The sequence below is a fragment of the Phragmites australis genome, chromosome 24, assembly GCF_958298935.1.
Source record: "Phragmites australis chromosome 24, lpPhrAust1.1, whole genome shotgun sequence".
NCBI classification, from domain to species: Eukaryota; Viridiplantae; Streptophyta; class Magnoliopsida; order Poales; family Poaceae; genus Phragmites; species Phragmites australis.
In genome coordinates, this window is record NC_084944.1 from 5,654,873 (window position 1) to 5,667,662 (window position 12,790).

General features: G+C 40.4%; 1 protein-coding gene across 1 annotated transcript; it reads right to left on the minus strand.

Annotated features, from left to right (window-relative positions):
- Window positions 1–1,439: 1,439 nt before the first annotated feature.
- Window positions 1,440–12,076, minus strand: LOC133907048 (probable serine/threonine protein phosphatase 2A regulatory subunit B''delta). The gene is made up of 13 exons (XM_062349043.1): window positions 11,600–12,076; window positions 9,127–9,375; window positions 8,930–9,032; window positions 8,745–8,844; window positions 7,418–7,523; window positions 7,195–7,285; window positions 6,332–6,473; window positions 5,923–6,070; window positions 5,722–5,831; window positions 5,137–5,293; window positions 4,945–5,070; window positions 4,722–4,867; window positions 1,440–2,033 (listed from the first exon to the last, which is right to left on the minus strand). The coding sequence occupies exons 1-12, from the start codon at window positions 11,750–11,752 to the stop codon at window positions 4,727–4,729; spliced, it is 1,626 nt and encodes a 541-aa protein (XP_062205027.1). The 5' UTR covers window positions 11,753–12,076; the 3' UTR covers window positions 1,440–2,033; window positions 4,722–4,726.
- Window positions 12,077–12,790: the final 714 nt, after the last annotated feature.

Below are 12,790 nucleotides of genomic sequence, written 5' to 3' on the forward strand. Positions count from 1 at the left end.
GTCCAAGTTGAGACCTCTATCTCCATGAAGCCCGATCTTCCCTTGCATTAGGTGCAAATCAAAACACCGGTCGGCTCGCTCTTCGTGTGGGATTCTCGTGAATGTCGAGACTCCAAAAACGATGATGTTGTACACTGGCGTGTGCAAAAAATACCATCTTTTATTTTATTTTTTTACTAAATGTCTCATTCTAACTCCAATTTTTTGCTTCCTAAAAAATCATAACATGACAAACAAAATAATTACAAGTTATTCTTGCAAGACCAATATCTCAAAATAACCAGGACCCTCATAAGACATATACAAAAGTTATAACATAGGTTAGTCGTTGTGCCATTGCCATATCTCATGATTTCATTTTCTTTTTCGCTTAGATATTTCTTTATCTAGAAAGATCACCTAAAAATATCAACTAGCATCACTGCCATATATAACTTTGCATCGTTACATTTTTTATAAAAATTATAAACGAGATAATAACTGAATTTTTAGTGCATTATTGTGTGAATTAGAGAATCTATAGTGGATTTTATCATAATTTAGCTTAGGCTATACATTTGGATGGATAATATTGTTTTAGATGGTGCAAAATGATATCTTTTTTGCACGCGGTACAAGAAGCTAATTGCATGGACATGACTAAAGTAATCTTGAAGACTGACTTGCAAGTCCTTCAACAAGCATTGACAAGTTTCAGCCATGGGTTGACCCGAGCGGGTGCAATCTTTCAAGAGATTAAAAGTCGATTTATGTTATATTTGAGTTCTTATAGGATTTGAGAGCTTTTGGGTCACCAAGCTGGTGCATTCGGGATTTAACCCATTTTATATGTATAATTGTACTTTTTTACATCTGTAAATCTCTTTGCATGTACATATTCAATTTGGACCTTTATTGTATAATTTAGCTCTGGTATTTATGCCTATGATAATGATTTCATTGCCACCCACAGCCGGGACACGTAGGATAAGAACCCCTAGGGCGGACATGGTTTTGAGTCGGATAGGATTACGGTTCAGACACTGCCCAAACCAGAAGGCCACAAGGGGTATTGGGGACCTCTTTTGATCAGATCAATAAGTTGACCGCATTTTTTGCAAGTGCTGCGTGCCACAGACTTTTGGCCAACAAATGTTCACCAAAGTTGACAAAAAAATGAGCCAACAAAAAATTTAAAAAATGTTTCCAAGAAAAAATGCCTCATTTAAAAGAAAGAGCAAGGTATACCGATGCACATCAGCACATATAATGTTTCTGCACATAAGCAGAAAGGTAACTCGATAAGCAAACCATTGCCAAGACATCGCACGTATCTGACACTAATAGTACTGCAATCTAAAACATTCTCCAAATTTACACCTTAACAAAAACTGGATTGCCAATGTTATCTACCTTTTTGTTAAAAATACTATGCACCCCATCCACAGCTGCTTTGGTAATGTTACAAAATGATAACATTGTCCATGCCTTGAGGAATTTATCTTTCCTCCCAAAATGTACCAAGAACGGCAAGAAGCCAAGAACTACAAAACACCATGCTGAAGAGAAAACAGAACCTGAAAGCTACATACCCTGATCATGTCATTGATGGAATTGCTAGATCGCGCTTCCACAGAATAACAAAGAAAATGGCAGCCAAGCATTAACAGTTCAGCTCCAAAATTTGAGCACAGCAATTGAATTAGCATACATCCCTCCTAAAGGACCAATCAGAAACAAATGGAACTAGTCGACCAGGAAGGGTCCTCAAATTAATAGCACCATTGGTGACTGTTGAGGTTGTTGCCTTGACACTGCAGGAAGCGCCCATCAACCTCCCTCCCCATTTTTCCAGCCAAGCAAAAATGTTTGCACGACAGGATAACTGACAAATATCGAATCAGACCTGCACAGTAAACTTGTAAGTAGTATTTGGTGTTACTGAATCTGCTGTGAGCCTGCAATGGGCTCCACAGGGTAGGCCACCAACTTTACAATTCTTCCCACTTCGCAACCAAAATCATCCATGTCCAACCAAATTCAGCCAGCAAGAGCTGTTCATGGAAAAATTAAAAATTAGAAAAAAGTTAGCAAGGTAATGACTACAAGTATATCATTATAAAAAGTTCAGATTTGTAATTTTAGTGTACCAATCAGAGTTCAGAAAACCGCCGAACATAAGCAAGTCAGCAGTTTTCCTAGGCCTGCCTTTGGGTGGCCAGTTCTGGTCTTAGACAAATTTGTGATGTCCAAAGTTTACGTCCATGTCACTCTGAGAGGACATGACTAGGTCAAGAACAGTGTTATCGCTATGGAAAATAAGATAACAGTGTTCCCTCCATTTCACAATACAAGTCCACCCAAACATTGTATGCACAGATCCCCCCCCCCCGGTGTGTAAATGTAAAAGTTCTCAAAATATCTCAACAAATACCAGATATAGAGGAGGCCATGTTTTTGAAGGAGCAAATTAAAAAACAGAAAAACAGTGCACAATCTTCACTACTGTATCTATCTTTTGTCTTTTCATCTCACAAAAGAATAGGGTGGCAATAGGTCGGGGCCAGGTGGAGCAAGAACACATCTGACCTGAAACCCGAATCTTCAAACCCGGCCCGGCCCCGAACACAATACCAGGTGCAAATCCACCCCTGCCCCCGACAGGGACCCAAGACCCGACAAGGCAACCCAAAACCCAAGCTTGCACAGTTGCACTTGAGCCGCCAGAGATCGCATCTCAACTTCGCCGCCGCCGGGGCCATGACTCCCGTCTTCCACCGGTGCGGAGACAAACCACATCAAATCGGGCTCGGCAAATTGGTGATTACCCATCGATTCAACTGGCTGTTGGTGGACCCATCGCTAGCTCGTTGCTGGAGTCCCTTCCCCCAGCTGCACCCACGAGTTGCAGCTGCGACAGTTGGCAACACAAACATAGGCGTGGCAGTCGATAGCTAGCGTTGAATCAGGCTCGGCAAATCGGCGATTACTCGTCGATTCAGCTGGCCGTTGGCAGATCCGTTGCTGATGGAGTCCCACCCACCCCCCCCCCCCGGGCCACTAGCGCCCACGAGTTGTAGTTGCGACAGCATGCGACACGAACATGGGCGCATCAGTCGGTGGACTCACGTACTCCCTCATCTCCTTCCCCGCATCCCTCTCCCTGCCCTTCGCCACCTCTGCTGCCAACCAGCACGACGTCTACACGGATCGGTCCCTCCGCTGCCATGGCCATTTCGGTGGACGGACTATGAAGAATGCAGAAGCGGCACCCAGCCACCCACCAACCCACCCCTTTCTGTTTAGTTTTATTGTTGCACCCCTTCCCTTTCGTTGGGCCAAATTGGGCTACATTCAGGGCCCGTGGGTGCAGAAGCTACTCTGGACCCGACCCGATGGCCCCGCGGGTCAAATTTTACATCCGACTCCGCCCCTGCCAGGTCTGAAACCCGACAAGCCCTAACCCGACCCACTGCCACCCTTACAAAAGAAGTTGAGTTTACTCTTGAAATTTTTTGGTGGAGGTAGAGAACATGTCTTTCCCCTTTTGTAATTTTTTTGTTTTTGAGAATTTGTGAAATATACTACACATAACTTCCATGTATTTGCAATATTTAGTGCATGCTCACAGGATACACCCCTGCTAAGCTGCAATATGCCTGCCGATAAATCTTTTTTTGTCAATCACTCACCTGTATTTTCGAGTTTTGCAACTGCCCTCGTATGCTACAATTAGGGTGTGTTTGATTGGAGTGCAAGGATAGATGGAATATGGTCGTCCCTGTTTTTTTAGATATGTTCATCAAAGTAGTCTGGTTGGGTGGATGGGATGAGACAGTTTTCTATTTGGTTGGAGGGATGAGGGTGGATGGGATAAGAGTAATTAACTAAATTATATCTCTTAATTTTAAATAATAATAGTAGTTAACCATATACTAATCAACGCACACTAACGCTTATCAATGCTAATATTATCGTAGTAATTACTAATACAACAAAATGTGCTACTCTGATCGACACACCAATAGTGCACTAATAAACACACTATCACTTAACAACCATAATCCTATAGTAATAAATACTAATTGGCAATACAACATGCTAATTATCACTAATTATTTTACTAATGATCATTATTAGCCAAGGTGGATGGCCTCATCCAGCCAAAATGAATGGATCACTCCATCCAGCATATTAATATTCCCAAAAGTCGTATGATCTCACCCACCCACCCTCAAACCAAACGCCTAAAAAATATTGATGGCCATGGATGGCCATCTCCCATCCAACCTCATCTCACCAACCAAACACATCCTTATTTTCAGAAGGCATAAACTCGAAGTTGCTAATATTCATCTCTCCATCCATAAAAAGGAAGAGGAGACAGTTTTGAGGGTAGGGGGACAAAAAGATATTTTTAATGTAGAGATAGCCAGATAGGTAACATTATAGAACTGGAACTTCAACGGAGAGGTGGTTTGACTATGACCGTCACAAGTATCTATATGTTATAATTTCAGCAAAGCATAAGAGGTGTTCATGCAATTATTCATTCTTGAAAATGGTCTGGTAGTGTCACATAACAATGTGCATAACTTTCTTAACCATTAGAATTAAACTTTACATTAAGATCAATTGTGGTTTATTATTCAAGGTGTAGCTTTCTGCAACTCATTTAGCTATGTTCACATGTTCTGTTACTAAATTTATCAAACAAAATAATATACAGTACAAAAACTCACACAATTCAGAATGGAGCCTCAAGTGATTCGTCCCACACATCACCGCTTCCATTTGAAGCATCTTCACCATCTTCTTCCATTGACAACCTAATATATTCTCTATGCGCGAACCGATCCCACTCAGTTAGAGTTGGATTTTCACGTTCCTGCAATTAAACAGTATCAAACTAGTTAACTTAATAATTGGCAGCGGATTTACAACTTTATGGAGGGTTATAATCACCTGACGAATGAGGAATGGATCACGAGTTTCAAATGCCATGAATTTGTTGAGATTGAAAAGAATGTTGAATATATTTCCTGAGAGTTTACACCGTTTTAAGTCCCGGAGTGTAAAATAGGCCTCATTCTGCGGGAAGGGAAAGCTTTATCAAATCCAGTTTAAAATGCATCATGATTATATATGAGATTCTACCTCTGGTCCAATCATATCAATCATCTGGCACAATATGTCCTCAAAAAGCACAGGCTCCTGTGCCATGCACTCCATACGGTGCAACTGCTCCTCGTAGAAAAATTGCATTTCATTGGAAGTTAAAATACCATTACCATCAAGATCAATGCACTTAAACCTGTAAGAATCATTTCGCATATTTCAATTAATATACAACTACAATATGCTAATGCAAATGTACAATAAGCTAACATAAGTTGCAACACAAGTATATGCATGTTTAGAAAGAGAATCAGAAACAAGCATTGTGCCTTCCTGCGCAAATTAAAAGAAGCTGCAGGAATCTTTTTTTCTTAAAAACTAAAGAAAAAAGAAGTACAACATGTTTGGCAACTACGAATTCCAAAAATTTGACAATTTGTTGGGAGTCCAGCTCAACATCAATGCCTGCAGATCAAACAGGACATTGACACAGACTAATTAAAACTTGTTGGGTGTTCCACCTAGGAAAGTTAGGGTGGGTGAACCTCCACCATGCATTTAGATTGAACGGAATGACCTTACCACATGAAGACAGAAGGTACAAAACTATGTATACACAATTACCAGTATTCAAGGCTAGGCTCAGACGATTTGTCTTCCTCTGACAATATAAAGTAAACGAAGTCTTCATAACCCATCTTTCCTTCTGTCATGCTTGTGAATTTCCTTGGGACCTAAGTAACAGTAGAACAGCAAATATAAAGACAAAAAAACATATAGGTAAACAAGGGCTAAGTTCTGAATGCACCAATGGAACAGACTAACCTGTGAAAATATTCTATCAACTATTCTATAGGTCAATGAGTGGTTTCCATATCTGATAAGGTTCTCTTTATCAATCAGAAAATCATGATCTGTGTCCAGCTCCCAAAATTTGCAGTAGATCACATAGAAGTGCTCATATGAGAAGTATCTGCATCAAACATGACCAGACTTTAGCACTCATTGGAAAAATCAAATAAGAATCTTATTGTGCTATATGAAGAAAACACAGCTTCAAGCAATGTAATCCCATGGCACAACGAATGGAAGTACATGTAAGGCACAAAAGTGCATGTAGGAAACTCGATCGTGATAAATAGTATAATGGAAACCACCATTATGCTGAGAACTCATGGGCCATACATGCAATAACGGACATTGAGACAATATTTTAACACCAAAAATTAATTACCTCAACACTTTGTTGATATCTTCTTCCTCATCCAATTGCTGAAGCGCAGCAATTAAATTTCCACGTTTGAGTTCTCTGAGCGTAAGATGGCCATTTCCAGATCTATTTATGGAGTAAAAGATTCTGTATATTACAGTCTCCGCTGAAAAAATATCAAGAAATTATTAACAAATGGAAGCAATGCAGCAAACATTAGCAATAGTTCAAAACATTCAGAAAATAATATCTTAAAAAGAACAACGGACAAGTGTGTTTCTCAGTAAAACAATGATAATGTTCCAGGCTTCAAGCAACCAATGCTTACTTTTGCATACAAATTTGTTAATTTATACTAAAAATCTAAAATGGGTCTATGGATGCACTACTGCCCTAATGCTACTTGAGAACAGAATCAGTGCATAAGGGTAAGAAAGAGCAAGCCATTCTTAATCAGGTCGGCGTACCATAATCGCCCAGAAAAGTACATGAGAAGAACCCCGATATGACAGAACAATCTGCTCTTAAGACATTGGCAGCTACAGCAGATATTGATATGCTGCATCATATTTGAAGTGTTGCCACAAAAAGTGTTCATGACACAGACAAGATTATTGTCAAACCAGATTAAGAGTCCACAAAACCGAATTTAATATATCTAGCAGAAGGCTAGTCAGTTCTAAACATCTAACGAACAAGTGTAAGTGTGCTGCTATACCATCAGGTACAAGACTTCCCTGTTATATCTTTTCATATGTGCAAAATTACAAGAAACATTGATCTCAGAAAACAGAATAATAAAGAACGTAGACAAGCACATATGAAGTATACATCAGTACAAAGAATAATGCTGCTGACTGCTTGTTTACTTGAATAACATAAATTACCATATCTCTCCTGAAACTCCGGAGTGCCATGTAAGAACTCTAAGCCAGGGTGAGTTGCCAAGAGTTCTTTTAGGACAGGCTTAAAGTCCTCCTGTACAAATTACAGAGAATATACAGCACCACAACAATGAAAAAGAAGAATCAGAGAATCAATATCATCTCCAGCTGGAATAATCTATTCCTGTGTTCGTACTGAGAACAGTCAGGGGAAAATAATGCTGACCTGAGTGAGATAGTTATAACCCGGCTTTCTTAATATTTCAAATATTTGGCTAGCCATATCCATAGTAATATTATTGTCATTGATCCAGTAATCAACAAAAGCATCCCTGTGTTTAGAGAAAGAGTTAGATAACCCAAGCTAAGTCTAAAATACAATTGCTAATGTTATGTTGAATACTCAGGATGAGATGTAAGGCAAATTGTTCTTGCAACTCTTCATGACTTACGAAGAGAAGAAACAAACGATTACATCGAAGCTAATTTCAGATCTCTAGCATGGTAAAGAGAACATACAGAAATAATGTATCACATCCTTCACCAGTTGTTAAATACCCATGAAACAAAGCATAAGTTGCCTGATGTCAAATTTACCATCACAGCTAGAATCCATACGGGATCTGACACACTAGTTGCGGAAAGAGAAGCTGCATGGCTTCGATTAGAAATGAATAAACTCAACTGACAGCTGAAAAATCCATAAACCGCGTCTTGTAGGTTTAAGCAGAAACCAGTACCAACGGCAAGCCAAGACCCAACAAAAGCTAGCATCAGTGGGTCACCGGCGAAAGCAACGTTACGAAAACCAGGTTACCAATTTATACTTCTAGTCTACTTGATTCTTTTGTTCGCGCTTCTTTGCATTTCTCGAGGTTCTTGTGTTGGCTGCTTTGTAGTCAGTAACCTACATACCCTTGGCAGAGAAATATCCATTCTCGATATGCACCTCTAAGCTAAAAGCTAGGAAGCAAAAACCAGCTGGTTTCCAAAGCTGTGTGTATGACTATGATGGAGGACCTACCACCTAAACATAAAATTTCACGTCCAGTGGTTCAGGTACTGACCAAACAGGGGCAACACTTGAACTTCAAAGACTCGAATAGTTAAAACAAAATCAATAGCAAGAAAAAATCAAATAATGGTTTCATTAGGTAGCACCTCATTATCTTAAAAGACCTTTTAGCAATTTAACACACCATGGCCTATTAACCATTACACTATAACTAAAAAAACAAACAGCCAACATTAAATGTTTAACTAAAATGTTGAAAACAAAGATAAGCTGTAGCACATAATATTTGTCTTAAGTGACAAAAGTCATAAAAGGCACAGACAGACATGGTTGTCACAAGATGGAACAACTGAGATTTAGGCTTTTAGTATATTTTTCAAGCAAAAAGGACAAAGGAAACAAGACCCCAAAGAAAACGAATGAACAAACTGAAATAGGACACAGAGAGACTAGCCTGACATCTGAAAGTAACTAAAGTTCCTCAACTGGATCTTTAAGCATCACTATGGACCTTGGATTCAGATGTCGAGCATCATACCTTGAGACAGTTCCAGTGCATGCAACATCAATTTTCTTGAAGAGAACACTAGAGAAGAATGAAGGAATCTTGCATATATCTTTTGTCACTGATCTGAATTCTGGTATGGAAAAATAAGATATGTGAGCTTCAGAGTTCATTTCAATATGTCAAAAACTGAGAGGTCGAACCCTTAAAGCATTCACCTTGAATCTGAAGCCCCTCCCCACCAAAAAATAGGTGATCTATTCTAGATAAGCATTGCTCCTTCAAATCTTTTGGAGGAGGAGGCCCATTCTTGAAGTAAAACTGCAAAATAAATTGGTTCAACAAAAGTAGATGCGTAGTCAGTGAATGTAAAAATGAACACTGCAATATTGGATGAAAGCACAGATGCAAGTACCTGAGGTATAAGCTCCCTCACTGGTTCGCTTACTAATTTTAGTGGAGAACCCAAGGACGATGGTCCAGCTCCAGCACCTCGTCTCATAACACGGGGAGAGCCAGAGGTGCTCCTAGGAGAAAGGGGAGGAGCACTACCAGCAGGAAACATCGACGGTAAAGAACTACTTGAAGCAGCATTTGTGCTAGCAGAGCTCCCAGCAACATTTAGTGTAGCACCAGCTTTTGCATCCTCAATCAAAGCCTTTACCTAGTAGCCATGGTAAACAAATTCTGTAAGAAATCATGGATCCCTCACAGCAAAGTGTCAGATCTTTCACATATGCATAAAGAAAACCTCAGCAATTTACGATAAGAAAATAATGTTCACAGATTTAGGTGCTGGAAAAGATATCTATATAAACACACATGAAAAATATCACCCAGTGTGTGTACAAGTACAAAACTAACATTATAAGTGCTCAAGAAAAAGAACACAACCAACAAAGCAAAGAAAACAAAAACATTCTAGCAACATTAAGCTAATAAATCCTATATCTGCTAATAACGTTACCCTGGGTTCAAGAAAGCGCCATACTGCCAATGAAGTTTTCTTTTTCTTTTCCCCTAGGTATCATGCATTTATTATTCATCCATACAAACCTTAAAGCCATTCACTTCTATCTGCAACTGACAAGGCTTATTTTCTAATGAACACATCATATGGGCAAACAGACTGACAAAGAAACCAAAACATACCAAGCCACGGGGAAAGTTAAATTTTCAATATCTCTACATCTTTAGGTTTCACCCGGGAAATGATATTGCTTAAAGAAACTGCTGTAGCAACAGCATCAATTGTAGTTATATGGTCTATTGCTGCAGTGCTGCAGATAGATATTCCCTTGAAACAACAACAAGGTTAATATACCTGCACAGCTGTGCATGACTAAGCTACCGAGGAGTACTTTAAAACAATCACAGCAACTGTATAACTTTCTCAACTCAAAATCCATTGCATTCAGCATCGAAGACCAATAGATGGAATCATCGAACAGGATGGAAGGCATCAAAAGGTGCCAACTGCAAATTCCATAAAAGTCAACATCACTGTTGAAACTTAAAAATAAAACACATTTAATATCGAGATTATGCATGCCTGTATCATAATGCTATTGCAAAGAGAATCCCTTAATTCGAACTCGTAGTCTAAGAAAATGTCAAATCATTCCCTACACTGAAGCCCTTGATGTAAGTCCTTTGCAAAACTAATGGACAGGACAATCTAAATAAAAGTGAAGACAGGGAAAGCTAATATCTTAAATAGTTTTCTCATAGTGTACCACTGCAAACATGACATCAACAAGCAACAAGAGGGTACACATTAGCAAACACAGCACATTTACTTGGATCATAGCACGCACCATCTCTTTTGTATCAACTGTAAACCACCAAACAGACGCTCTCTTAAACCCATCAACTAATGCAACAAAACAACATAAAGAGGCAGATTTGGCCCAGCTTCAAAACGCATCAGGCTAGTTCTGGTAGCAACTGTAACACTGAGTTGTCATGTCAATATTCTACGATCATGCATCATACAAAAACAATAAAGCTAATTCATAGAGGTTAAAGATCGCCCCCCCCCCCAATCCCCCCAGTCACAGCTAGATTGAATATTTAATGCCCCATTAAAACCTCTGTATTTAATTTGTGAAATAAAGAAGAATGTTCCAAAGAAAAGGCCAATGCAACAGAGCTGTCATCTAGCAAATTAATAAGGTCCTAGAGACCTAGACTACAAAATCGTAGAAACAATAAGCAAAACTAGTTAGCCAGCAGCATGAATCCCAGACACGAACTGTATGTGCACTTGAAGGCGATCTTCTACACTTGTCGCTTATATCAATAAATTAACTGAATCATATCGAATAAGCAGCTAGCAAAGGGAAACCCCGACCTCCCAGACTGACTAAATTACAGATCCAATGTCTGCCAAACTTACAACAATCAAAGCCAATCCATTACGCGGAGACAACCTGACAAGAATCATACAAAATACACGGCCAGATACTGTATCCATGCTACCCAGTTACCCTCAATTTCACCTTGGCGAGTTCCAAGCACACCATCACGCAAGTGCTAAGTTATGTAAGACAAAGAAAGCAACTAAACGGACAATAGACATGTATATATTTGGTACTTCCAAATTTACCACATTCAACTCCAACAGGACCCTACACGTTGATCTACCAAACTCCATCATCGTACTGCATCTCGTCACAAGCTCGCAAATGCGATATGAACACAGCAATCTAAACTAGTACGCGCCACAGCACAAAAGGACACCAGCCAAAGCAACCCAGGCGATATTTCTCACTAGTACGAGCAGGAGATCACACAGTCCACGCGAAATTTATGCACAAGCCACGCCAATCCAGCAACAGATCGAAAGGAGCACACGAGGAAGGTGAGAGGGAGGGTGGAAGGGCTACCAGCTTGTTCGTCTCCGGGAACGCGAGCCACTGCGAGTAGAGCGCGTCGGCTATGCTGGAGTTCTCACGGAGCGCGCCCGGCGCGAGCTCCGGCAGCTGTAGCAGCTCCGGGTCCAGCGCCGCCGCGTCCCTCCTCGCCGTCTCCACCTCCATTCCTCCCGAACCCTAGTGCCCTTCTCATGCACCAGGCGGGCCCCCGGAAGCTAGATCTGCCCCCCACGCGCGCCCTGACGCCGGAGCTCGAGGCGCTCCCGTGGGGAGGGAGAGCCCGAATCGGAGGTCGGCGGGATCGGCGACGAGCTACGGAGGAGGATCGGGGGCCGGCGGCGGCGGGATCTGAGGCGACGGCCGGAGGCGAAACCCTAAGCTGGGGCAGCGAGCGATGGGGAGGTGTAGATGGGGGAGACGGGAAGACGATGGTGGTAATGGTGGGCGTCGATATAACAGCGGAGGGCAAAATAGATTTGTCTTTCGGATGCCACTTTCGAGTTGGTCTAGTCTAGCTAGCTAACGCCACCCATGGTGCTCAAATTCCAGGCAACCCCTCACGTGTTGGTCTCAAATCTCACGATCCATTTTCGCAAAATGTAACTATCGATGTTCCATTTTCGCAAAATGTAACTATCGATCTCACGATCTATAGTTACATGTTCGCAATATAGATTTATGAGTGTAATTATTTCTCCATTGTTATATGATATTAAATTAAGCTCTGAGGGATCTACATGACAGAGGCTAACAGATTTGGCGTTATTAGTTTTGGAGCTGTGCATAGCCTAGTCTTTCGGCTTTTTCGATGCGTTGTTCCTTAGCTGGTTAGTACATTGTTTTGGTTGTGCCGTTATAGTCCCAACACAAATTTAAATGACTTGGTGTCAACAGACGCGACATTTCTTTTCGTATTTTGTTTGCTAGCTCTTTAATACTGAAGTGATTGGTAATATCATGAATGTCAATTAAGATACTTAAAATTTATTTGGTTTAAAAACTACATAAAATAAATTTATATCAAATTCTATCAAAAATGCTCTAAATTTATCTAGTATGTCTACTATACCAATCAAAACGATTGCAAACTATCTAAAAAGTTAAATTACAAGAATGTAAATATGGAAACATAAATAAATTAGATAGAGTAAACTCGGCATAAGTATATTTATCCCGTGGTATCGATAGCATGAATATCACATC